Source organism: Chrysemys picta, chromosome 9 (genome assembly GCF_011386835.1).
Source record: "Chrysemys picta bellii isolate R12L10 chromosome 9, ASM1138683v2, whole genome shotgun sequence".
In the NCBI taxonomy this organism is placed as follows: Eukaryota; Metazoa; Chordata; order Testudines; family Emydidae; genus Chrysemys; species Chrysemys picta.
The window spans coordinates 60,757,633-60,784,128 of record NC_088799.1 but is presented as its reverse complement, the minus strand read 5'-3'; the positions used below and the strand labels follow the sequence as shown (position 1 = coordinate 60,784,128).

Here is a 26,496-nt window from a genome sequence, read left to right as displayed (position 1 = left end):
GTTCGGCACGGCGCTCCGTGGGGAGGGGTTCGGCGGTGCTGGGCGGGGGGGTGTTTGGCAGTGCTCCGTGCGGGGGGGGGGGGGGGGGTTCGGCAGTGCAGCGCTCTGCGGGGGGTGTTTGGCGGCGCTCGGTGGGAAGTGTTGCGCAGCGCTCGCCAAGGGGTGTTTCGGCGGGGTGGCGCTGGGGGGGTGGGGGGGGTGTTACGGCGGGGCGGCGCTTTTTTTGCTGCTTGGGGCGGCAAAAAAGTTAGAGCCGGCCCTGAAAGGACCAGACAGGGTAGTTACCATGTGTCCACAACATAGTTGCAAATCTGTTGACATGCAGCCTGTAGATGGTGGGCACTGTGTGGGGCAGACTAGCCAGAAGTCAGAGGATGGTAATTCTGGAATGGAAGATACTTTTCAAAGAAAATTTAAAAGAGAGATAGAGGAATTGAAAAAACTCATTGATGACATAAGGAAAGAAATTCAATGTACGAGATTGGCTTTGAAATAGGAGTTCCCGGCACCTAGAGAATACAAGTACAGGCTACAGGGAGTCAGAATAGGGTAAATGGGACAACTGCTAAATTTGATCATGATGGCAACCCTATTTGCAGAAGTTATAGTGAGATGGAATATATAGAGAGGGGAATATTAATGCCATGGCTTTAAACACAGTCTCCTGGATTGGGGGTCAGACCACAGGGAGACAGAGAATAGACCCAAATGACATTAAAGGGCAGACTACTGCTGTAGGAAGGTGTCCAAGTGTGTTGGATAAGATTAATGGGCTAGAAATGTGGGCCTTGCTAGATACCGGTCTCGAGTCACTACCTTATGGAGCCAACATTTTAGGAAACATTGGACTCCAGATTGATTGAGAACAGGATGAAATTGGTAGCAGGAAATGGTTTGGCTATCCCATGTGCTGGCTATATAGAGAAACCATTATTTGTAAAACAAAAGCTGGTCTGCAGGGTCAGGATTGTGGTGTTTTACTGGAACCTTGTTGGCAAAAGGCGATTCCACAACAGTGGCAAAAAGTGGTGTTGTGGAAAAAGGATTAGTATCAGTCCGGATGCTAAATTATGGGGCCAGACTGTGACACTAAATAGAAATCAGGTGGCTGGCGTCTGATGTGCATAGGTTGGGAGAACATTTTGGTGCTCAAGGAATAGGTTGTGGAAGCGGGATACCTGCAGATAGTAATCCAGGATGGCGGGACAGAGCCATACGCATGGACGAAGAAAATAGACTTGGGAGTGCCTTCAGCACCCGCAGTGCATGTTGACAGGTTGGTACAGTTGATTGAGAAAGATGAAAAAGCTTTCTCACAACCTCCTTTGGATTGTGGGTATGCCACCAGACACAGCACACCATACCCACCGGGGTACAGCCTCTAATTAGGGAACCATTTTGACCAATTGATCCAGCTTTGTACAACCAGTGAAGGATGTTGGAAGCTAATGTAATAAAAGAGAGTGATAGTGCAGGGGTAGTACTCATTGGGCTAGTTGAGAAAAAAGATGGAGAAACTAGACTTTTGTGTAGATTACCAAAAACTGAACCAGGTCACCCATAAAGATGCCTCTCCCTTATCAAGAATTGAAGATTCCTTAATGGAATTTAAGTCGGCAATTTTCTACTCTACTGTCCATTTAGCAAGTGGGTATTGGCAAATTGGAAGTGGCACCAAAATATGAAGAAAAAAATGCTCTGGTGACACCCACGGGACTTTGAGTTGACAAGAATGCCATTAGGATTACGTAATGCTCTGAGGACTTTTCAGAGATTTTTGGAGCATTGTCGAGATTCTGAAAAGTTTGATACCCTTTTATTGCATCTAGGAGACATCATTGTATATTCCAAAGCCTTTGAGGAACAGTTACAACACTTTGGGTATGGTATTTGAAAGACTCACACCATATGGATTAAAAATTAAACCTTCAAGTGTCATCTTCTAAAAGAAAAGGTGAACTTTTTTGGGACAGATAGAGTGTGTCTACACCGCAATTAAACACCCGCGGCTGGCCCGTGTCAGCTAACTTGGGCTTGTGGGGGCTCAAGCTGTAGGTTATAAAATTGCAGTGTAGAGATTCAGGCTCAGCATGGAGTCTGAGCTCTGGGACCTCCTTCCTGATACAGAGAGTGGTAGAGGAATGGCCGGTACCTGCTATGGTACGAGACATACAGAAGTTCTTGGGATTTGTTGGTTATTATTGCTGATTTATAAAGGACTTTGCTAATATTACTCTGCCATCACATGAATTGCTAAGAAATACTGGAGATAAGAAAATTACCAAAACTGCCCAGGTAAAATGGAGTGCAGAATGCCAAGCAATAGTTGAAGAACTGAAATCTCTCCTAGTGAAATCACCTAGCCTGGCATATTCAGATTATGAACTACCATTTAGAGTGTCTACTGATGCCAGCAACAAAGGATTGGGAGCTATCCTTGCTCAGGACCAAGATGATAGGGAGCAAGTGATTGCTTGTGCAAGTTGAGGCTTAAAAGGATCTGAAAGAAATGATGAGATACCGTTCATTCAAATTGGAATTCCTAGCATTGGTCTGTATGTAGTGTTGTAGCTGTGTCAGTCCCAGGATATGAGAGAGAGGGGAGGTGGGTGAGGTAGCATCTTTTCTTGGACCAATTTCTGTTGGTGAAAGACAAGCTTTGGAGATACACAAAGCTCTCTTTGGGTCAGCTGAAGAAGAGCTCTGTGTAGCTTGAAAGCTTGTCTCTCTCACTAACAGAAGCTGGTATCCCACAGTGCACTTCAAAAATGTCCTACACTGGCATGGGGTACAGTGGCATGGGGGTCACTGGGATGCCTACCCACTGTGCACCACATCTTTTGCCAACACAACCTCTGACAGCATCGTGTGCTCATCATGACTGATGATTACACAACATTTGTGGTGGTGGTTCCTGTGAAGGATTTGTCTGAGCAGACTATGGCCCAGGCCTTCTGGATGTATTTTGTAAGGCCTTATGGATACCCAGTCAAAGTGTTGACAGATCAGGGAATTGCTTTCAAGTCCCAGTGCTGCATGGGCAAGAGATCATAATGTAACATGGAACCTTTTCTTACTGCCTCTGTTTGCATAGTCCTGCTCCAGGTACCATCCTAACACTGCAATAAAGTAGCCTATTATCCTCCCTCTTCCACATACCTTCATTTAAATTCTCCTCCGCCAGGTACTGAACGTTACTGCCCATTCTTTGTAGTGCTAGGAAGACTCCACCCTTTGAAGTGTCTCTCTGTTCATCCTGCATCCACTCTTGCTTTTGCTAAGACTTCTGCTTGCTGAGCAAGATGACTGCACCCTGGCTGAGGCAAAGTATTTGCTGGTGAGCAGACTTGGGATGACCTTTTCAAAGGAATCTTAGGCCTGGTCTACACTACGGGTTTAGGTTGACTTTAGCAGCTTTAAATCGAATTAAGCCTGGACACGTCCACACGACGATGCCCTTTCTTTCGACTTAAAGGGTCCTTTAAACCGGTTTCTTTACACCACCTCCGACGAGGGGATTAGTGATAAAACCGGCCTTTGCGGGTCGGAATTGGGGTAGTGTGGATGGAATTCGACGTTATTGGCCTCCGGGAGCTATCCCACAGTGCTTCATTGTGACCGCTCTGGACAGCACTCTCAACTCAGATGCACTGACCAGGTAGACAGGAAAAGACCCGCGAATGTTTGAATTTCATTTCCTGTTTGCTCAGCGTGGAGAGCACAGGTGACCACGCAGAGCTCATCAGCACAGGTAACTGTGATGAAGTCCCAGGATCGCAAAAGAGCTCCAGCATGGACCGAACGGGAGGTACGGGATCTGCTCGCCATATGGGGAGATGAAGCAGTGATAGCTGAACTCCGTAGCAGTAAAAGAAATGGCAAAGTATTAGAAAAGATCTCCAAGGCCATGAAGGACCGAGGCCATAACAGGGACACACAGCAGTGCAGCGTGAAAACTAAGGAGCTACGGCAAGCTTACCACAAAGCCAGAGAAGCAAACGGAAGGTCCGGGGCAGAGCCGCAAACTTGCCGCTTCTACGTGGAGCTGCATGCGATCCTAGGGGGTGCAGCCACCACTACCCCAACCGTGTGCTATGACTCTCTCACTGGAGAAACACACAGGGAAGACGGTTCGGGGAACGAGGAAGATGAGGATGGAGGTACTGTAAGTAGCTCACAGCAGCAAGGAAGCGGAGAAACCGGTTTCCCCAACAGCCAGGATATGTTTGTTACCCTGGACCTTGAACCAGTAACCCCCGAACTCACCCAAGACCCTCAGGGCACACAGGAGACCTCTGGTGAGTGTACCTTTGTAAATATTTGTAAACATTACACATGGTTTAAAAGCAAGCGTGTTTAATGATTAATTTGCCCTGGCAATCGCGGCCAGTACATCTACTGGAAAAGTCTGTTAACGTGTATGGGGATGGAGCGGAAATCCTCCAGGGACATCTCCAGAAAGCTCTCCTTTATGTACTCCCAAAGCATTTGCAAAAGGTTTCTGGGGAGGGCTGCCTTATCCCGTCCGCCATGGTAGGACACTTTACCACGCCAGGCCAGTAGCACGTAGTCTGGAATCATTGCATAACAAAGCATGGCAGCGTATGGTCCCGGTGTTTGCTGGCATGCAGACAATATCCATTCCTTATCTCTCTTTGTTATCCTCAGGAGAGTGATATCATTCACGGTCACCTGGTTGAAATGCGGTGATTTTATTAAGGGGACATTCAGAGGTGCCCGTTCCTGCTCTTCTGAACAGAAATGTTCCCCGCTGTTAACCACGCGGTGGAGGGGAGGGGTGAAGTGATCATCCCAGAGAATCGTGTGTGTGTGGGGGGTGGTTTACTTGGGTTTGTGCCGCATGTTAACCGGGAAACCGCAGCCCCTCCTTTTACATTGAAAACCCATTTTAAATGGACAACCCAATTCATCCTTGATATGGGAAATGCGCTGCTGTTTGCAACCTTTCCCGCATGTTAAGAAGGTTAAAAAAGCCAAAACACTGTGGCCTACCATGGCTGCCTGCAAGCCGAAATATGCGACCTTGTAATGAAAGAGTGTACCCATTGTTCTCTAAAATGTGTCTTTTTTAACCACCTCTCCCTTCTCCTCCACCAGCTGCAAATGTTTCTCCTTCGCAGAGGCTAGTGAACATTAGAAAGAGAAAACGTAGGATGAGGGACGATATGTTCACGGAGCTGCAGATGTCCTCCCACGCTGATAGAGCACAGCAGAATGCGTGGAGGCAGTCAATGTCGGACATGAGAAAAGCACAATATGAACGAGAGGAGAGGTGGCGGGCTGAATGGCGGGATGAAAAGAGCAAGTGGCGGGCTGAAGACGATAGGTGGCGTCAGCTTGCAGACAGACGGCAAGAGTCAATGCTCCGTCTGCTGGAGCATCAAACTGATATGCTCGAGCGTATGGTTGAGCTGCAGGAAAGGCAGCAGGAGCAGAGACCGCCGCTACAGCCCCTGTTTAACCAACAGCCCTCCTCCCCAAGTTCCATAGCCTCCTCACCAAGACGCCCAAGAACACGGTGGGGGGGCCTCCGTCCACCCAGTCACTCCACCCCAGATGATCGCCCAAGCATCAGAAGGCTGGCCTTCAATAAGACTTAAAGTTTTAAAATGTAGTGCGTCCTTTTTCATCCCTCCTCCCCCACCCATCCCAGGCTACCTTGGCAATTATCCCCCTACTTCTGTGAGGAACTAATAAAGAATGCATGAATGTGAAAAAACAATGACTTTATTGCCTCTGCAAGCGGTGCTCGAATTGGGGAGGGGAGGGTGGGGTGGGGTGGTTGGTTTACAGGGAAGTAGAGTGAACCGGGTCGGGGGGGGGGTTGGAGGGTTCATCAAGGAGAAACAAACAGAAGTTTCACACAGTAGCCTGGCCAGTCACAAAACTCGTTTTCAAAGCTTCTCTGATGCGCACTGCGCCCTGCTGTGCTCCTCTAACCACCCTGGTGTCTGGCTGCGCGTAATCAGCGGCCAGGCGAGTTGCCTCAACCTCCCACCCAGCCATAAAGGTCTCCCCCTTACTCTCACAGATATTGTGGAGCACACAGCAAGCAGCAATAACAATGGGGATATTCTTTTCGCTGAGGTCTGAGCGAGTCAGTAAGCTGCGCCAGCGCGCTTTTAAACGTCCAAATGCACATTCCACCACCATTCGGCACTTGCTCAGCCTGTAGTTGAACAGGTCCTGACTCCTGTCCAGGCTGCCTGTGTACGGCTTCATGAGCCATGGCATTAAGGGGTAGGCTGGGTCCCCAAGGATCACGATAGGCATTTCAACATCCCCAACAGTTACTTTCTGGTCCGGGAAGAAAGTCCCTTTCTCCAGCTTTCGAAACAGAGCAGAGTTCCTGAAGACGCGAGCATCATGTACCTTTCCCGGCCATCCCACGTTGATGTTGGTGAAACGTCCCTTGTGATCCACCAGGGCTTGCAGCAGCATTGAAAAGTACCCCTTGCGGTTTACGTAGGCGGTGGCTTGGTGCTCCGGTGACAAGATAGGGATATGGGTTCCGTCTATGGCCCCGCCACAGTTTGGGAATCCCATTTCAGCAAAACCATCCACTATTGACTGCACGTTGCCCAGAGTCACTACCCTTGATATCACCAGGTCTTTCATTGCCCTGGCAAATTGGATCACAGCAGCCCCCACCGTAGATTTGCCCACTCCAAATTGATTCCCGACTGACCGGTAGCTGTCTGGCGTTGCAAGCTTCCACAGGGCTATCGCCACTCGCTTCTCAACTGTGAGGGCTGCTCTCATCTTGGTATCCTGGCGTTTCAGGGCAGGGGAAAGCAAGTCACAAAGTTCCATGAAAGTGGCCTTACGCATGCGAAAGTTTCGCAGCCACTGGGAATCATCCCATACCTGCAGCACGATGCGGTCCCACCAGTCTGTGCTTGTTTCCCGGGCCCAGAATCGGCGTTCCACAGCATGAACCTGCCCCAGTGACACCATGATTTCCACATTGCTGGGGCCTGTGCCTTGTGAGAGGTCTATGTCCATGTCAATTTCCTCATCACTCTCTTCGCCGCGCTGCAATCGCCTCCTCGGCTGGTCCGGGTTTCGCCTTGGCATGTTCTGGCTCTGCATATACTCCAGGACAATGCGCGTGGTGTTCATAGTGCTCATAATTGCCGCGGTGATCTGAGCGGGCTCCATGATCCCAGTGCTAGCTATGGCGCCTGGTCAGAAAAAAGGCGCGAAACTAGTATCTGATGGACCAGGAGAAGGAGGGAGGGAGGGAGGGCCGAGTGACGACATGGCGTACAGGTACAGGAACAGGGAATTAAAATCAAGAAAGGTGGCTGTGCATCAGGGAAAAACACAAACAACTGTCACACAGAATGGTCCCCCCAAAGATTAAACTGAAAACCCTGGGCTTAGCAGGCCGTTGATTTCACGGAGGAAGGGGAAGCAAATGAATACAGAACAAATCTATTTTTTACATCTTAAGCTGGCAGCCGATGGTGCAGCATGAGTGATAGCCTCTGCAGTACGATGACGATGGTTACCAATCGTAATATACCATCGTCTACCAAAAGGCAAGGGGCTGCTGCTGTGTAGCAATGCAGCCCCACGTCTGCCAGCCCCACATCCGCCAGCACCCAGCATCGCCCTCGGCCTCTTCTGGGTGCTTAGCAGACAATACTGGGCAATTGGCAGAAAATAGTATACTATGACTGGTAGCCATCATCATCGAAACAGTAGCATGTATGCCCAGGTGGCCATGATTGACAGCCACTCCAGTACGATGACGATGGGTACCAGTCATAATACACCATCGCCTACCAAAGGGCAAGGGGCTGGTGCAATGCAGCCCCACGGCTGCCAGCCCCACGGCTATTACTCATGCTATACCGTCTACCGCCAAAAGGCAGTTAGCAGCTGCTGCTGTGTAGCAATGCAGTCCCACGTCTGCCGGCACCCAGAGGACATATGGTGACGGTGAGCTCAGCTGAGCTGAGCGGGCTCCATGCTTGCCGTGGTATGTTGTCTGCACAGGTAACCCAGGTAAAAAGGCACGAATCTATTGTCTGCCGTTGCTGTGACGGGGGGGGAGGGGCCTGACGACATGTACCCAGAACCGCCCGCGACACTGTTTTGCATCATCCGGGCATTGGGATCTCAACCCAGAATTAAAAAAAAAGGCGCGAAAGTAGTATCTGACGGACTAGGGGAAGGAGGGAGGGCGGGCCGAGTGACGACATGGCGTACAGGTACAGGGAATTCAAATCAAGAACGGTGGCTGTGCATCAGGGAGAAACACAAACAACTGTCACACAGAATGGTCCCCCCAAATATTAAACTGAAAACCCTTGGTTTAGCAGGCCGTTGATTTGACGGAGGGAGGGGGAAGCAAATGAATACAGAGCAAATCTAATTTTTATATTTTAAGACGACGGTGCAGCGTGACTGATAGCCCTCGGCATCTTTCTGGGTGCTTGGCAGCAAATACTGGGCGCTTGGCAGTTAGTGTATTACGATGGTCTTCAGGCCTATTGCACGATCTGCTGCTCAGGGAAGACTCTGCTAATGTGCGATGACCCAACTTGTAATAGGACGGTTAACAGTCGTAATACACCATCTACTGCCAAAAGGCAAGGGGCTGGTGCAATGCAGCCTCACGGCTGCCAGCACCCAGATCGCCGATGAAGGCTACCAGTCTACTGCACCGTCTACCGCCAAAAGGCAGTTAGCAGCTGCTGCTGTGTAGCAATGCAGTCCCACGTCTGCCGGCACCCACAGGACATATAGTGACGGTGAGCTCAGCTGAGCTGAGCGGGCTCCATGCTTGCCGTGGTATGTTGTCTGCACAGGTAACCCAGGTAAAAAGGCGCGAATCTATTGTCTGCCGTTGCTGTGACGGGGGGGGAGGGGCCTGACGACATGTACCCAGAACCGCCCGCGACACTGTTTTGCATCACCCGGGCATTGGGATCTCAACCCAGAATTCCAAGGGGCGGCGGAGACTGCGGGAACTGTGGGATAGCTACCCATAGTGCAATGCTCCGGAAGTCGACGCTAGCCTCGTACTGTGGACGCGGTCTGCCGACTTCATGCACTTAGAGCATTTTATGTGGGGACACACACAATCGGCTGTATACAACCGATTTCTATAAAACCGGCTTCTATAAATTCGAACTAATTTCGTAGTGTAGACATACCCTAAGCAAACTAGGCACCCAGACCTCACTGAAATTCAGCTTTCTTACTTCCCTTGGAAAATCCTGCCTTGATGCACAGGTGTCTGCCTCATACAAGCAGTGGCAGTAAATTGTGGTTTGTTTGTTAAGAAACTATGTATGCAAAGGAGTTTCCCATGGAGCCTTGTAATGGTTGCTTTTGTCCTCTCGGCTGTGAGTCAGACAGCAGAACTAGGGGGTGTACAATGGACCATTTGTCTTTTACAAAAGCCTAATAGCCACATGAGTCAGCTGTGTGTTAGAATGCCCCCAAACACAATGGTGTGCTCATGTGTCTTCTCAACGGGGCTGCTTGCATCAGTAAAACCTCCTCACCATGAGGGAGATTGGCAGAACAGGGCCCTGTCAGATGCCTGCTCAGTGGCCTGTGGAAAATGACTGGATGGATCTCTGCCCAGTTTATAGCACTGTCGCATCTGGCACCAAACCGGACCCCTCCGTTGGCAGCCCCTGTAAAGAAATAAAGAATGATGTCTTCCATGGAGAGTGAATTCCCCTCCCGCCCTGGGTGGCAGAGATACCTCAAGTGTGGATTGAAGGACATGGGCGGGATTCTCTTCTTCCCATTGGTTCTAGTCTGAGACCAGGTATACACTGGAAAATGTCACCAGCAGCATTTTTGCTGGTATACAGCTGCCAATTCTGCAATGTTGTTAGAGTGCATGCCCCCTGGGCTGCCTTTGCCAGTGCTGTCATTGGTTGTGTTGGCAAAAGACATGGTGCACAGTAGGTAGGCATCCCAGTGACACCCCCCCCCCCGCCAGTGTGCTCCATGCCAGTGTGGGACACTTTTGCAGTGCATTGTGGGATACCAGCACTCCTTTCAGGGAATTATGGGAGCTTGGGGTCAAGTCCCAACAATTCCCTTTGTTCCATCCCATATTTTCTTTTTCCACAGTTCCTCATGCTGCTTTTCAATTTCTCTGGCATCTCACTGGCAGAAACATGGATGGTGAAGCGATCAGCAGAGTTCTCACATCTGTTTTAAAGACAGAGTGTCTGATATTTCTGTGTTTGTGGAACTTTGGTAACTATTACTACAGGTCCTGCAGCAGCAAAAATAGAAAACCAAGGGGGAGTGGATGATGTAACAGTGAATGACAGTCCCCAGATGTGCAGGCATTCGCTCACCAGCTACATATGGTGGAATGGCACTTCTGGGCCCATGAAAAGAGCATCGAGTGGTGGAATTGGTTCATGATGTAAATCTGGGATGATCAGCAGTGGTTGCAGAACTTCGAATGCAGAATTTGTGGACTGCTGTGCCAAGCTCACTCAAGCCCTGCAGGGCAGACTCACTAAAATTAGAGATGTTTTGACAGCAGAGAAATGAGTGGCAATTTTGTTCAGGAAGCCTGCAACCCTGCACTGCTATTGATCGGTGGTTGGAAAATCTATGGTGGGGGCAGTTACCAGGCTTGCACACCTGGATGACAAGAGTGGACTGCTGCACAGGACTGTGACTCTAGTCAATGTGCAGGAAATAATAGTGTGTGTGTGAGGGGGATGATAGATGGAATGCATATCCTGATTCTAACCCTCACCTGATTTCTGAGTACATACACAGAAAGGGCTACTTCTCCATGACAGACAAAGCTGGGTGCTATCTTTTTTTGGACCGACTTCTGTTAGTGGAATCCTCTTCATGTCTGGGAAAGGTACCCAGAGGGTAGGTTTACACTGTGATAAAAGACACATGGCATGGCCGTGTTTGGCCTGGGTCAGCTGACTTGGGATGAAGGGCTATAAAATTGCAGTGGAGACATTTGGGCTCGGCCTTAGGCTTCGGCTCTGAGACCTCACGAGGAGGAATGGTCCCAGAACCCGGGCTCCAACCTGAGACCAAACATCTACACTGCAATCTTACAGCCCTGCAGCCTGAGCCCTGCAAGCCCAAGTGAGCTGGCTGGGTGCTTAAACTTGCTGCTGCGTGGATTTTTTTTATCACCGTGTGGACCTATCCAGCGTGTCACAGCTAAACACAAAGTGGAACCAATTGTTAAGCATAAGGCGTTAACATGTGTTGCAAGAGACCATTCAAGGTGAAGTGGGCAGTTAACACCTCTGTAGTCACAGGACAAAGCAGGGTTAGTGGGTTACAGATTGTTGTAATGAGCCATAAATCCAGCGTCTTTATCGAGTCCTGGATTTTTAGTGTCTAGCACCGCTATGAATTTAAACCCAGAGGCTTCCCTTTTGAAGGTGTTCAAGTTTCCTTTGAAGATGAGGACTGAGAGGTCAGATATGGAGTCGTCATTTTGTGAAAAGTGTTCACCCAGAGATGACGGGGCGTTTTGGTCTGTTACTTCTCCGTGCTGTCTATCCCTGAAAATCATAGAAGATTAGGGTTGGAAGAGACCTCAGGAGGTCATCTAGTCCAATCCCCTACTCAAAGCAGGACCAACACCAACGAAATCATCCCAGCCAGGGCTTGTCAAACCAGGCCTTAAAAACCTCTAAGGAAGGAGATTCCACCACCTCCCTAGGTAACCCATTCCAGTGCTTCACCACCCTCCTAGTGAAATAGTGTTTCCTCATATCCAACCTAGACTGCAACTGGAGACCATTGCTTCTTGTTCTGTCCTTGTTTCATTGATGTTAGCATTGGCTGGTCTGGGAAGGTGCATGACGCTGCATCTTTACAATGCTGGTCTTTTTGAAAAGCCACAAGCAGGGCCCTTTTCCCCAGATCGGCACATTCGCACCATAGGTGCCGACTGTGTGGGTGCTCCGGGGCTGTAGCATCCACAGGGAAAAATTAGGGGTGCTCTGCACCCACCGGCAGCCAAGTTTCCCCCTCCTTGCCTCCTCCTCCCCCCGCAGTGCGCTGCATCCCTGCTCCTCCCCCTCCCTCCCAGTGCTTCCCACTGCCCCACCACCTAACAGCTGTTTGGTGGCGCTTAGGACTTTCCAGGAGGGAGAGGGAGGAGCGGGGACACAGCATGCTCAGGGGAGGAGGTGGAGAAGAGGCAGGGCAGGGGTGGGGACTTTGGGGAAGGGGTGGAATGGGGGCGGGGCAAGAGCAGTACAGGGGCGGGGGAGAGGGGGTTGAGCACCCACCGGGAAGAGGGGAAGTTGGCGCCTATGATTTGCACTGGTGGGGTTTCAGTGCCAGTTACGATTCTCAGGGACCTGGCCTGCTCTTTGCTTTCTTAGCTCATGAAGCCATATGCCGGAGACCTAGACAGCAGCAAGGAAAGATTTCACTATTGACCAAGCAATTTCAGGACAACTATTGAATGTGTATTTGGTAGATTAAAAAGAACACTGGAGATGTCTCATGACTAGCCTGGACATCAGCGAGCTGAATATTCCCAGTCATCTCTGCATGTTGTGTCTTACATAATATTTATGAAGCAAGGGTGTGGGGGGGGGGTGACCTGAAAAGACTTTCTGGTGACTTTGAACAGCCAAACACAAGGACAATTATAAGAGTGCATTGTGGTGGTGTATGGCTGAGGGAGACCTTAAAAGACCACTTTAACAGTGTGCCATAATACTGCAGTGTGCTGCTCTCTGTCTATGGAGTTTAATGACTGTAAACTGGTGGGAAGGGTGCTGATTTGGGTGGTCACATGCCTATGGGACTGTTGCTGGAGGACAGTGGGGGAGGTCCAGGTTGGATATCAGGAAAAACTATTTCACTAGGAGGGTGGTGAAACACTGGAATGCGTTACCTAGGGAGGTGGTGGAGTCTCCTTCCTTGGAGGTTTTTAAGGCCCGGCTTGACAAAGCCCTGGCTGGGATGATTTAGCTGGGAATTGGTCCTGCTTTGAGCAGGGGGTTGGACTAGATGACCTCTTGAGGTCCCTTCCAACTCTGATATTCTATGATTCTATGATTCTATGACTGTTTTATCCACTACTGGTACTGCAGTGTTCACACAAACATTGTGTCACTACAGAGCTTGTGTCAATGGGGGAAGTGGTATAACATGACTGACAAAGTCAAGGTATTACTGGCAAGACTCCAGATTGAGTGTGCCGAAATAATGCAAAATTTAACGGTAATATGTTGTAGTGTAGACCATGCCTGTGTTATGCTACACAGGTTTAGAGATTACCCTGCTCCATAGCTGACACAAAGATAGTGCAGTAGCATTGTCCTTTAGAAATGCCTAAGTTACATCTAAATATATGAATAGGTATGACACCCATGAAAGGCTTAATATAAGAAAAAAGATGCAGATGCTAGGCATGATACATTAGACACCAGCCAATGAGAACTGATCTGATGTAATGGTGCCAATGTGATGTTTCATTGGATGATTGTTTTGTTACATGCCATTGTGCTGGTGTGTTTTCAGACACAGAGGACAGTTGGAGATTTGTCCTGGCTTCCCTGTGTTAGTTCATTTAAACTCCTATAGAACTCAGTTGTGTGTTTTCTCTCTCTCTCTCTCTCTCTCTCTCTCTCTCTCTCTCTCATATCTCCAGACCTTTAGTTGCTATATTACTCCAAACACAACTGTTTGCTGGACCTGTGCGCTCAAATTAGGGTTGCCACGTTTCTAATAGCTGGTAACTGGACTCCTGAGGTCCTGCCCCACCTCTTTTCCCCCCCCCAGACTCCACCCCACACCACCTCTTCCTTCAATGTCCTGCCCCTTTCTCCGCCTCTTCCCCCTAAGACCACGCCCCATCACTTGCTCCTCTTCCCCCCGCTTCCCCTGTCACTCACTGGATTGTCTCCACCTTTCTTCCCCCCAGCAGGACTCACTCCTGCTCTGGGGCTGGAACAGGAGTGGCTGCAGCCTGACAAGGAGCCTGCCTGCAGGTAGGAGATGGCTCTGGCTGAGCAGGGACTGATGCAGGCTAACCTGGCGCCTCCCCGCACCCTGTGGTAGCTGGGCTTTTGGTGGCCTCAATACATCTGACCAGACACTGCCAGGTCCCCTTTTCGACTAGACTTTCCGGTTGAAAACCAGGCACCTGGCAACCCTATGGCACCCAGACACAGAAGCCAAAAGCTGGACTGTCCAGGTAAAACCTGGATGGTGGCAACCCTAACTTAAATTCCAGCTGATTCCATAGGAAGAGGATCCCTAGACCTGACCCCTCTTCTTCCCCAGTGGAACAGAAATGCCAGCTGATCACATATTCAAAATGCTTAACTCTTAGCATTCCTTTTCTAGTCCAGGAAAATTCACTGTTCTGCAGCTATGCTGCATACCAAACACATTGTTTCTGCCTTCAGTGTATTCAGTTCAAGGTCTTTCTTTAATAGCCTTGGTTTTACCTTTTCAAAATAATTCCAAAGAGATCTTGCTGATGACTCTGCGGGTAGGATGGGATGATGCATGGCTGTGTCATCATGGGTCTGCATGTTAATGGCAACCTGCAAACGTTATAATGGTACATCAAGGAAGGGAAAACACTGTTGGCTCCCAGAATATACCCTTCATTAGATTTCCATTCTCAGTCAGTCTGATGTCCTGCTAGGAGATTTTTAAAAGGCCAGTCTAATTAAAGCCAACATAAATTTGGCTCTCTTAGAATATGACTGATTAATAATATGACACTCTAGCAACACAGAGTTAATAAATTATACTGACTGCTGAGCACCAGCCAGCTTGTTGTGAGCTGTGCTAGGAACTGCCAATAGCCCATGGCTTCTAAATCATGTCTGCTCAGGCTCTTCTTGAACAGACTGGATTCCATTCTCTGAGTTCAATAAATAAGTGTGTGTGTGTGTGTCTTACCCTGGAAGCAATGAATTACTTGCTGTGTGTAACTATTGGCTAAAGGTTCTTGATTTAAAGCTCTTTATAGGGCATTGGTTGGCTCTGGGAGTTAGAGGTGGGTAATGAAGTCTTTCTAGGGCAGGGGTGTCAAACTCAATTGCACAGGGGGCCAAAACTCAAAACTCGCGGGCCGAACAGTATAACCATTTATTTAACAGACTAAATATTTATGTTTTTTAACCATTAATATGAACCAAAATACAGGATATCATTCCAAAATAAATACATTTCAACTTAAAATATTTTGCTCTTCATAAAAAAATATCCTGTCAATACAATACATTCAAAATCTGTACATGCTGGAATATTAAAAAATCTGAAAATATAAATAAAAAATTGAATTTAAAGCAAAAGTATAATCATAACAAATCATAACATTCCATTTTCTTGTCCTATTTAGTCAGAGCCTGATACTTGGAGTCTTTTCTTTGCAACAAGTTCGTTTATGTTTGGGGTTAGGTTCTGTGTTGTGAAGATTCTCAGGATCGATTGCAGGTGTTCATCAGTGAGGCGACTCCTGTGTGACGTTTTGTTAATTTTCATCACAGAGAACAGCTGCTCGCACAGATATGTGCTGCCAAACATGGACAGGATTCGAGCCGCATGTTGGCGGAGCTGCGGCATCGCTTCAGGAATGAAGCGAGTGAACTGTGCTGGCCCCGCAGTGTCGTACTTTGCCTTCAGTGTCCCGTTACATTGCAGTTCTATCAGCTCCATCTGCATTTCTACAGGTGCGGTTTCCACATCGACTGCAAATGGGTTGCGAAGCAGCTCGAAGTTACTTTTCTGTGCCTCAAAGTCACTGAAGCGCCGTGCAAACTCAGTGCGCAGCGCGCTGAGTTTTTCAGCAAAGGTGGCATTTGGGAAAACTGTGGCACTTTCTTGGTTCCGTATTACTTGGCAACAGGGAAAGTGAGACAAGTTGCATTGGTGCATTTGTGTCTCCCATAAGCGCAGCTTCACTTGAAATGCCTTCACTGCATCATGCATATCGGTTATTATGTGCTCCCGTCCCTGGAGTTGAAGGTTTAAAGCGCTAAGATGCGACGTTATGTCAGCCAGGAACGCCAACTCACATTTCCACTTTTCATCCCGCAGAACTGTGCAGTCTTTCCCCTTACTGTCCATGAACTGGCAGATTTCCTCTCGCAGCTCAAAGTGTCTTTTGAGAACTTTTCCCCGACTTAGCCACCGGACCTCCGTATGATATGGCATATCGCCAAACTCGCTATCTATTTCCCGCAGAAAAGACTGGAATTGGCGGTGATTTAAACCGTGGGCTCTGATAAAGTTGACGGTTTGTGTTACAGTGTTCATCACATGATCCATTTTTAGGACTTTAGCACTCAGCGATTCCTGGTGTATGATGCAGTGATACACTGTCAACTCACCGGCACAGTTCTCCTCCCGCATCTTTGAGCGCATCCTTCCCACCAGTCCATTTTTTTCACCACACATAGCAGGTGCGCCATCTGTTGTAAGTCCAACGAGTTTTTCCCACGGCAGTTTCATGTCGGTTACACTTTGAAATACATTTCCAAAGATGTCTTCTCCTTTCGTTGTCCCGTGCATCGATTTAATGTCCAGTATTTCCTCTGTTACGCACAAATTGGAATCCACACCACGGATAAATATCGCCAGCTGTGCAGTGTCAGTCGCGTCAGTAGTTTCATCCACGGCAAGGGAGTATGCAACAAAATCTTTTGCTCTTTCAATCAACTGTGTTTTCAAATCAGTCGCCATCTCACAAACCCGATTAGCAACAGTGTTTCTGCTGAGGCTTACATTTGCAAACGCTCGCGTTTTATCTGGACAAAGGACGTCGCACACTTTCATCATACAATTCTTTACGAATTCCCCCTCGGTAAACGGCCGTCATGATTTGGCGATCTCTTCGGCCACAATGAAACTTGCTTTCACAGCAGCTTCACTTTGTGATTTTGCTTTGGTGAAAAACGTCTGCTGGGATGTCAAATTCTTCTTCAACTCCTCTACCTTTTGTAGCTTCTGTCCTGCGCTCAGGTTTTTGAATTTGTTCTCATGTTTCGTCTCGTAGTGCCGTCTTAGGTTATACTCCTTCATTACAGCGATATTACTCCCGCAAAGGAGACACACTGGTTTACCTGCAATTTCAGTAAACATATACTCATTCTCCCACCGGCTTTGAAAGCCTCGGTTTTCAGAATCAATTTTTCTCTTGGCCATTGTTGGGGTCTAGCTTTGATTTGATATTAGCGTTGTATACATCAACAGACCGCGAACTTGAACCGTGGCTTGCCGTTGGCGGCAATTGCACTGCATCATGGGATTTGTAGTGTGTGTTATTGGGGCGTCATATCACAGGGCCATTAAAAACAGATATATAAAACGATTTCGCGGGCCGGATATAATTGTATGGCGGGCCGGATGTGGCCCGCGGGCCTTGAGTTTGACACATGTGTTCTAGGGTGACCAGACGTCCCGATTTTATCGGGACTGTCCCGATATTTCCTTGTTTGTCCCGCGTCCCGACCGACATGCGGTCGGGACACTGGACAAACAAGGAAATGCCCCGGAGCCTAGAGCCCGGAAGTGCTCGCACCCTCCCCCCCCCCCCGCCCCGACTCCGCCCCCTCCTCCCCCGATTGGCTCCCTCCCCGAATCCCCGCCTCTTCCCCGGGCTCACCATTCCCCCTCCCTCCGCAAGCGCCGGAGGGAGGCCCGGGAGACGCAGGGGAAGCGCGGGGCCGGGGTGAGTAACAGTCTGGCCTGGTCCCCAGCAGGCAGGACTCAGTTGGGTGGTAGGGAGAGGAGGGGGGCGGCCCGCGGGGCCAGGCGGCGGCTGTTGTTGTCCCCTCGGGCAGTGGGACACGGGAGCAGCCGCTGCTGCAGCTCCCACTGCCGCGGGGGAGGAAGTGGCCATGGCGCTTGGCGGCTGCGGCGCCTCCGAACCCCCCGAGCCGGGGCCTGCTGCAGGGACCCAGCAGCGCGTACGCTGGGCCCAGCCCCTGGCCAGTCGCGTCTGGGCTGCTGCCCAGCTGGTGCTATCCCGCGGCGGCCCCGGGGTGGAGGCATCGGCCGCCCAGCCCCGTTCGTTCCCCTGCGGGACGGGGGGGGCTGGGGCCTGCTGCCCCCACTCTGGGGCCGCCGTGGGATAGCACCAGCTGGGCAGCAGCCCAGACGCGCCTGGCCAGGGGCTGGGCCCAGCGTGTGCGCTGCTGGGTCCCCCGCAGCAGGCCCCGGCTCGGGGGGTTCGGGGGCGCCAGAGCTGCAGCCGCGGAGCGCCATGGCCGCTTCCTGCCCCCGCGGCAGTGGGAGCTGCAGCAGCGGCTGCTCCCGAGTCCCGCTGGCCGGGGGTGAGAACAGCCGCCGCCTGGCCCCGCGGGCCGCCCCCCTCCTCTCCCAACCACCCAACTGAGTCCTGCCTGCAAGGGACCAGGCCGGACTGTTACTCACCCCGGCCCCGCGCTTCCCCTGAGTCTCCCGGGCCTCCCTCCAGCGCTTGCGGAGGAAGGGTTTTTTTTTTTTTGGCCCCGCCCCCCGCCACGCCCCCCCCACGTCCCGATATTTGTCTTGGGTGATCTGGTCACCCTAAGTCTTTCACACCCTTAATTATTGAAGGAAATCTACCCTGGGTCAAAATCTGGCTAGTAATGGGAGGAATAATTATCTTCTGATGTCTCTTCAGTGGCTCCTATGTGAAACAAATGGGTCGTCTCAATCTAGTTCCTAGTGGACAACTTCTATAGCTGCTGCACTGACTGGCCCCTGCTACAGAGAAACCAAGGTCTGAATGGACCACAGAGGCTGTGGATGCTTATCATGTCCCTCTAGCTACATTGGACACAGCCTTTCACCCAAAGAAACACGGCAGCACTACAGGTGCCCCCTGGCCAGGGTTGGGCATGGCAGATTCCCCACCAATCAGGGCCAGGTCCTCTGCTGGCATAGTTTGGCAGAGCTCCATTGACTTCAGTGGGAGGGGCAGCAGGACTGACTTCAGTGGAAATACATGGATCTATACCAGCTGTGGATCTGGCCTTACAGATTTCTCCTGTCCCTCCACTGAACCGAGAGAACCACCACCAGTATTTAATCAGGAGCACCCCCTACGGCATGACTCAGTATAGGGGTAAAGGAAGGAAATGCAGTGTTAAGGGGCAGGCAGCATCAAAATAAGCCTAGTTTTGATAAGAAAAGGAATAATTTTGACCCAACTTCCTCCTCCTCCTCTTGCAAAGAAACTGGGAGCAGGGGCTTCATCAATTCCACATAGTGGGTCGGATTCTGAACCTTGAAACTTTCCCCCTCATTAACTGCCCCATAGCAGTGGGCTATCACTGCTGAGCCTGCTCAGTGTGCATCTGCTAAGATCTGTAGCAGTCTAATGAAGCCCTGATATCCTCTGTCACCTCACACTGAGGGGTAAGGTAGATTTCACGTTTCTCTGGCCAGCTCAACAGGGAATGGAGCTGTTGCTGCTTGGGGCGTTTGCATGAAGGAGAGTGTAACACCCACAGCAAAACCCTTCCAGTAAAGTGCATTAACATCAGGAGCAAAAGAAAACCGAGTGTAAGACCAAGATCACAGACCCTGTCAATCCAGAGGCCTGCCACAATTTTGGCTGCATTCTGCAAATTCTAAGGGCAGGTATATACTAGAAGCACTACATTGACACAGCTGCACTGATGCAGCTGCACCACTGTAGCGCGTCTGGTGAAGACGCTCTATGCCAATGGAAGAGCGCTCTCCGCCAATGGAAGAGCACTCTCCAGTTGGCATAATTACTCCACCTCAATGAGAGGTGGAAGCTGTCTCCTGTCAACATAACGCCAGTATGGACAGCACTTAGGTTGCCGTAACTTGTCTTTTTCACACCCCTGAACGTCGTAACTTACATCGACTTAAATGGTAGTATAGACCTTCCCTTAACCCTTCAGTCCTTCTCCACTGGGAGGATGCACCCATCACAAGGGAAACTGAGGTGCTGCTCTTCTCCAAACCCAGCCTCAACACAGCAGCAGCAAAGGGGAGCAAGTGTCTCTCCATCATCCCATTCACATCAGCAAGATGTGTACGTCGCAGCCTAATTAAGACTATTTTAATGTTAATTAAACTTGCTTATTGAACAAAGGCATTTCACCCTGGTTTTTACTTTAAAAATACCCGGGGAAATCAGTGGGGGAAAAAGTCATAGATCAGATCCATAGTCCCCTGACTGGCTACTTGGTGCTGATCAGGCAGCGCCAAGCAGCTAGAAAGCAGCCTGAAAGGGGTAGCTGGGGATTCCTGAGTAAGAATCATAGAGTTAGAAGGGACCGAAAGGGTCATCTAGTCTAACCCCCTGCCAAGATACAGGATTTGTTGTGTCTAGAGACCATCCAAAACAGATGGCTCCGGCCACCTCTTGAAAACCTCCAATGAAGGAGCTTCCACAATTTCTCAAGCATTTTGTTCCATTGTCCTATTGCTCTTACAGTTAGGAAGTTTTTCCTGAAATTTAATCTAAATTTGCTGTGCTGTAGTTTGAACCCATTGCCTCTTGTACTGCCCTCTGTGGGAAGAGAACAACTTTTCTCCAACTTTTTTATGGTAGCCTTTCAAGTATCTGAAGACCGCTGTCATGTCCCCCTGCAATCTCCTCTTTTCCAAACTAAACATACCAAGTTCCTTCAGCCTTCGCTCATATGGCTTGCATTCCATCCCTTTGATCATCTTTGTCTCTCCCCTCTCCACATCCTTTGTATAGACAGTGATGACCAAAATTGGACATAGTACTCCAGTTGAGGCCTAACCAGAGTTGAGTAGAGTGGGAATATCCCCTCCCATGACTTGCATGCCATAACTCTCTTAATGCAACCCAAAATTGCATTTGTGGTTTTTTGCAATGGCATCACATTGTTGACTCATGTAGCACTCTACATTTCTTTGTTGAATTTCATTTTGTTGTCTATAGCTCAGTTCTCCAATTTATCAAGATCCCTTTGAATTTTAGCTCGATCCTCCAAAGTGTTTGCAGTCTCCTAGCTTTGTGTCATCTGCAAAGTTGATCAGTATGCTCTCCATTCCTACATCCAGGTCATTAATAAAGATGTTAAACAACACCGGACACAGAACTGATCATTGTGGAACCCCACTTGAGACCACCTTTCAATCTGACATCATTCCATTATTAGTGATTCTTTGTTTGTGATTGTTTAACCAATTATGTACCCATTTAATGGTAGTTCCACCAAGCCCACACTTCTCCAGCTTACTTATCAGAATGTCATGTGGGACTTTGTCAAAAGTCTGGCTGAAGTCCAGGTATATTATGTCCACTGCATTCCCCCATCCACCAAATCAGCTTGATTTCCTTCTTTGACAAGGTAACTGATTTGGCATGCTTTGTTCATGGTAAATCCATGTTGGCTGCTAGTGATCACCCTTCACCCTCCAGGTATTAGCAAACTGAATGTTTTATACATGGCTCTAGTAGCTTCCTAGGTATTGAAGTCAGGCTGACTTTTGCCTCTCCTCCAGTTCCTGCATTTACACCTCATCTCCCATCATCAATTACCAGTCCTGGCTCTGACTCCACCTCTGACTTCTGAGCCTGTCTCTGGCTTGACACTTGCTCTGGCCTTTGGTCTCTGACCCTCAGCTTAGATTCCTGGTTCTGACTCTGGCTGCACCACTGGCTCTGGTAATTGGCAGTTGACCCTTGGCTTTGTTCCCCAACCTGGACATCTGCTCTGCCCTCTAGATCTGACTCTTCCTCTGATTACTAGGCCAGACTGCCCACATCCCAGTCCATAACAAGGAGAAGACTTGTTCTCATGAAAACAGTGTGGAACATTGCAATACCATGGTTGCCTGGCTAGCATGTTTGCAAGGCAAGAATCGCATCAACAGGGAGATGGTACAGCTGATTTTAATGCAAATTGCTTGCTGGAAGGCAGTTCTAAGGCATATTGGGACAGTTGCTAAGCTTCTCTCTGAGTAGGGTGTAGTATTTAGAGGCTGTTATCAGCTCGCCTTTGAACAGAAAAAATTATGTAGGTATTCTTGAAGTCATCACCAAATTTGACCTGCTTCTAAATGAGCATATTAAATGCTATGGAAACAAAGGGAAAGATCACGCATCCTACTTGTCTAAAACAATCTGTGATGAGTTCGGTGAGCTAATAGGATGTAAGATTTTGGAATTCATTGTAAATGAAGCCAAACAGGTGAAATACTACTCTTCGATAGTAGGCTCAACTCCTGATATTGCTCATGTTGATCAGTTATCTGCTGTTTTAAGGTACTGCTTACAGGGTGCCATAAATGAGCATTTCCTTGGGTTTATGCCTATTGAAAGCCACGGGGTAAGTTGCTTTTCAAGACTATGAAGTTTTTGTTGGACACAAACAACACAGCTATTGAAAACTGCAGAGGTCAGTCATATGATAACACAAGTATCCTGTCTGGAAAGTATAAAGGTTTTCAAGCTTCGATCAAAGGACTAAAGCCACTAGCTCTGCACATGCCATGCACAGCTCATTTTCTGAACTTAGTTGGAATATGCAGCATTGATTCCTGCATGGAAGTCATAAACGTCTTCAGTTTTCAGAAACTATATGGCTTTTTTTTTTTTGCTTTTTTTTTTTTTTGCAGCATCACCCAGGTGATGGCAGCTTCTGTGCACCAAGAGTGAGCAAGGAGAATTCCCTGTCTGATATGAGATGGTCCTGTCTTTCTGAATCTTGTAAACAACTGTAGTGAACTATGAGGGCATTCAGTGTTGTTTGAAAGAAACAATGGACAATGCCAAAGAAAACAGCGAAACTCACAGGTAAGCATGATTGTTATACAAGAAAATGTGCCAATTGGAAACTGCCTTTGAGTATGAGTGTGATACTAGAAAGGTATAACAAAACTAGTATAAAGCTTCAAAAGCCAAGTCTGGATCTTGTTGTTGCTGTTAATTTGCTGACTTCCTTGCAAGAGTTTGTCACAGGCTTACCGTCAAAAGCAAGCAAAATATAGAGCACTGATGTTGGTGAGTCCTGCCATGAAGAACACAAACATACTGTAAAGCAAAAATTTCTAGATGGCAAAAGTGACACTATACTTTGAGGAAGAAGGAAATGTGAATGTGGCGGGGTGCACTTCCCTCTTGTGAGCGCCTCCTGCTGGCTGGGTGTGAACCTGCTCTCTCTCATGTGCACGGTGCCCCCTGTTGGCTGTTCCCCTCATCTGGCCGTCATTGGCTCAGCCCTCTGGCTAAGTCACACACAGTCTAAAATGGATGAACCCCTTCCGGGATAATAAAGGTCCAACAAGGATTATAAGTGCCTTTGTTGGTATCTGTGGCCCTGCCCCTGGGCTCAGTTCTCAGCCTCTTCTGGGCTAGTTTTTAAACCTGTCCCTGTGCTGTTAGAGCAGTGCCCCGAGGGCTTTCTCCCTGGAGATTCTTTGCCTTTAGTGGTTCTGTGGTGTCCCAGCTCTCCAGCCAGGTCACTTAACTTCAGTCCCCTTTTGTGGGGAGGGGTAACAAAATTCAACAAAGGGTGGGCCCTCTCCAGGGTCTTCAGCCCCTACCTCAGCCTTCTTAAAGTCCCAGCCCCTTTCTTGGACTTTTAATACAGAGTCTTACTCTTAGCCCCTTCTTGTGGCCTAGGCCACTTTTCTGATGGCTGCTGGGGGGACCTGGGCCCACCCACTAGGCCAGGTCCCAACCCAAAGGTCAGTGGTGAACAAGATGGGAGGACACCAACATCCCAAATAAACACCTCATCAAGAACCCAACCGAAGAACTCAGTGACTTTTCACTCCCACAGAAAATATTGTCCAGTTTAATCACATCTACAGACCACATGGTTCTCCACAAATGGGGACTGAGACACAATCCTATTTGTGACTGCAGAAATGGACTTCCAACTAAGGAACACCTCCTCAATCAATGTCCCAAATGATCATATTCTGGTGGTATCTCTGCCCTCCACTCCATGCTGCAGGAAGCAATCAATTCTTCTTCTTCTCTCCTATGGCTTAAAAACCAGCAATGTTGGATGTCCAAGTCTAGGCTGGCAATCCAGGTTTTAGATTCATAGATGCCCAAGGCCAAAAGGGTCCATTATGATCATCTAGTCTGACCTCTGGCATAAGCCAAACAATTTCCCCCAAAATAATTTTCTACAAGATCTTCTCTAGGGATTATTGTGGGGCAGTTCTCTAGCCTATATCATACAGGGCAGACAAGGTGATTACAATGGGCGCTTCAGGCCTTGGAACCTATGAACTGGATCACCCAACCTAGATATGGACTTCTAATGTTGCTCTTTTAAAGAATACGATAGAAGAACTAAAAGACCAGCAGGATTTACACCTCTAACCAGTAAAGGGAGTGATGCTGGCTGAGAGTCTAATGCTGCATTTAAGGAAAATGTATGCTCCAGTTGCAGACTAACAGCTCTCAGCTTTGTAATATCAGGAGACAAAGTATTATAAATAAGGTATTAGCAACACTTTGTTAATGCCTCACACGCCTCCTGTGTTAACAGCTGCAAATGAGCTACACTCAAGTGTTTAGCAACATCAAGTTGCAAATGTCACCAGCAATGAAATCTATGTCCGTAAACTGCTTATAAAAGCTTTTAAAATTACATTGGTCCCATTCACACACAATCCAGAGGAGCATAAATACCACACCATTTATTTTTATGTACTGTCCTTGACACCGTGCATAACAAAGGGCTCCGGGGCTAAGAGCCGAGTCTAGGGAGAAAGAGAAGAGGGAGGTTTAAGGAGGGGTGCAAAGATAGGATGGACATGTGGGCTCAGATAGAAGGGGTAGATGAGGTAGAATTACCCTCTGCCATAGAGAGGTGAGGGAGAAGATGGCAGGACTAGGGAGCAGAGTAAACGTGCAGCAGTGGTGGAGATGAGCTGCTCAGAGAAGGGAGGACATAGCAAATCTATGAAGGATCATGACTGGGTAGACCACCAGTGATGGACACTAAGGGTCTAAATACTCATTGACGGACTCCCATTGACTACAATGGGCAATAGGTTGAGTCAATGGGAATGTAATGGCCAGGGCCAGGCAGGGATATGATCTTGGAGCCAGGTAGTAAATAGATACTCATTAGAATTATTTTATTTATTATTTGTCTTGTGGGCCTGTGATGGGGTGTGCTGCCCACACTGGCCCTGCAAGAGCTGAATTGGGCCAGGTGAGCCCAATTAGCTAATTAGGCTGTAACTAGGGGAGCTGGAGGCAGCTAATTAGGAAGAGGCTCACCTGTGCAGGAACAGGCAAGGCCTATAAAGCCAGGAAGCTGGCTACAGACAGGGGCTGCTAGGAAACTGGGGGCTGCAGGGAAAGCCTGCAGGAAGCTGTCACTCCCTGGGAAGAGGGAGGGGAATTTGGTGCTGCTATGCCCAGGACAAGGAAGGGAACCAGGAGTGGCAGGAAGCAGTCCAGGGAAGGAGCAGTGAGGGCTGGGAGAGGAAAGTCCAGGACTGCTGAGCTGAGGGTCCTGCACTGGAACCTGGAGTAGAGGGTGGGCTTGGCTTCCTCTGCCAGCCATTGAGAGAGTGGCACTGAGGCAGTGGAAGGGAAGATGCCTAGGACTGCTAGGGAGAAGGGACTTTGCTACCCCAGAAGGGGGGACACTGAGTGACCTGGCTGGAGGGCTGAGTCATGAAGAGGACACTGCTGTTCCTAGGGCTGAGAGGGACTGCAGACCAGAGGGAGAGACAGAGCGACAGCAGACAGAGCATTGACCTCAAGAGCTAATCCCCAGAGTGACCAGGAGGAGGTGCCAGACGAGTGGTGCGCACTGTTACAGGCCCCATGACAGGGCTCCACGGTCTATAAACAGAGCTCAAAGCTCCTGCCCCAGGGACCGTACTCTCTCAGGGTATGTCTACACTGCAGTTTAAAATCCACAGCAGTGAGTCTCTGAGCTTTGGTCTACGGACTTGGGCTTGACGGGCTCCCTCTACAGCACTAAAAACAGCTGTGTATGTAACCCACACACCTTCTGGGTGTGATGTTCTGTCCCATCTAGTGTCACTGAGACCACTTAGAGAGAGAGAGGTAAAATGAGTCTGCTCTACAGCCTTAGCTAACAACCAGTTGGCTTTTATGTCATGTGGTAGAGGCTCATGCTCCTGAGTTTATAGGTTTGATCCTGCCTGCCAACAACCAGGGACTATTGGCATTACATGTAGGCTTGGGCTGGAACTCGGGCTCTGAAGTCCACCCCCCGGGCTTCAGAGCTCACGCCCAAGCCCAAACATCTGCATGTAGGGTGACCAGATCACCCAAGTCAAATATCGGGGGGGGGAGGGGGCGTGGCGGGAGGGGCCTGTTACGGGGACCCAGCAGTGCGCACGCTGCACCCAGCCCCTGGCCAGTCGCATCTGGGCTGCTGCCCAGCTGATGCTATCCCGCGGCAGCCCCGGGGCAGAGGCATCGGTAGCCCAGCCCCGTTCGTTCCCCTGCAGGACCCGAGCGGGACGGGGGAGGGCTGTGACCTGCTGCCCCCACTCCGCGGCTGCCGCGGGATAGCACCA

At 49.2% G+C, this 26,496-nt stretch overlaps 1 protein-coding gene across 1 annotated transcript; it reads left to right on the top strand.

Annotated features, from left to right (window-relative positions):
* Positions 1-291: 291 nt before the first annotated feature.
* On the top strand, positions 292-5,797 carry LOC135973523 (uncharacterized). The gene is made up of 2 exons (XM_065557205.1): positions 292-4,298; positions 5,119-5,797. The coding sequence occupies exons 1-2, from the start codon at positions 3,761-3,763 to the stop codon at positions 5,619-5,621; spliced, it is 1,041 nt and encodes a 346-aa protein (XP_065413277.1). The 5' UTR covers positions 292-3,760; the 3' UTR covers positions 5,622-5,797.
* Positions 5,798-26,496: the final 20,699 nt, after the last annotated feature.

Excerpts from the sequence above, each read along its gene's own strand:
- LOC135973523 (XM_065557205.1), top strand. The coding sequence starts at position 3,761 with ATGAAGTCCCAGGATCGCAAAAGAGCTCCAGCATGGACCGAACGGGAG. Across the intron at positions 4,299-5,118 it reads GGGCACACAGGAGACCTCTG|CTGCAAATGTTTCTCCTTCG; the intron begins GTGAGTGTACCT and ends CTCCTCCACCAG.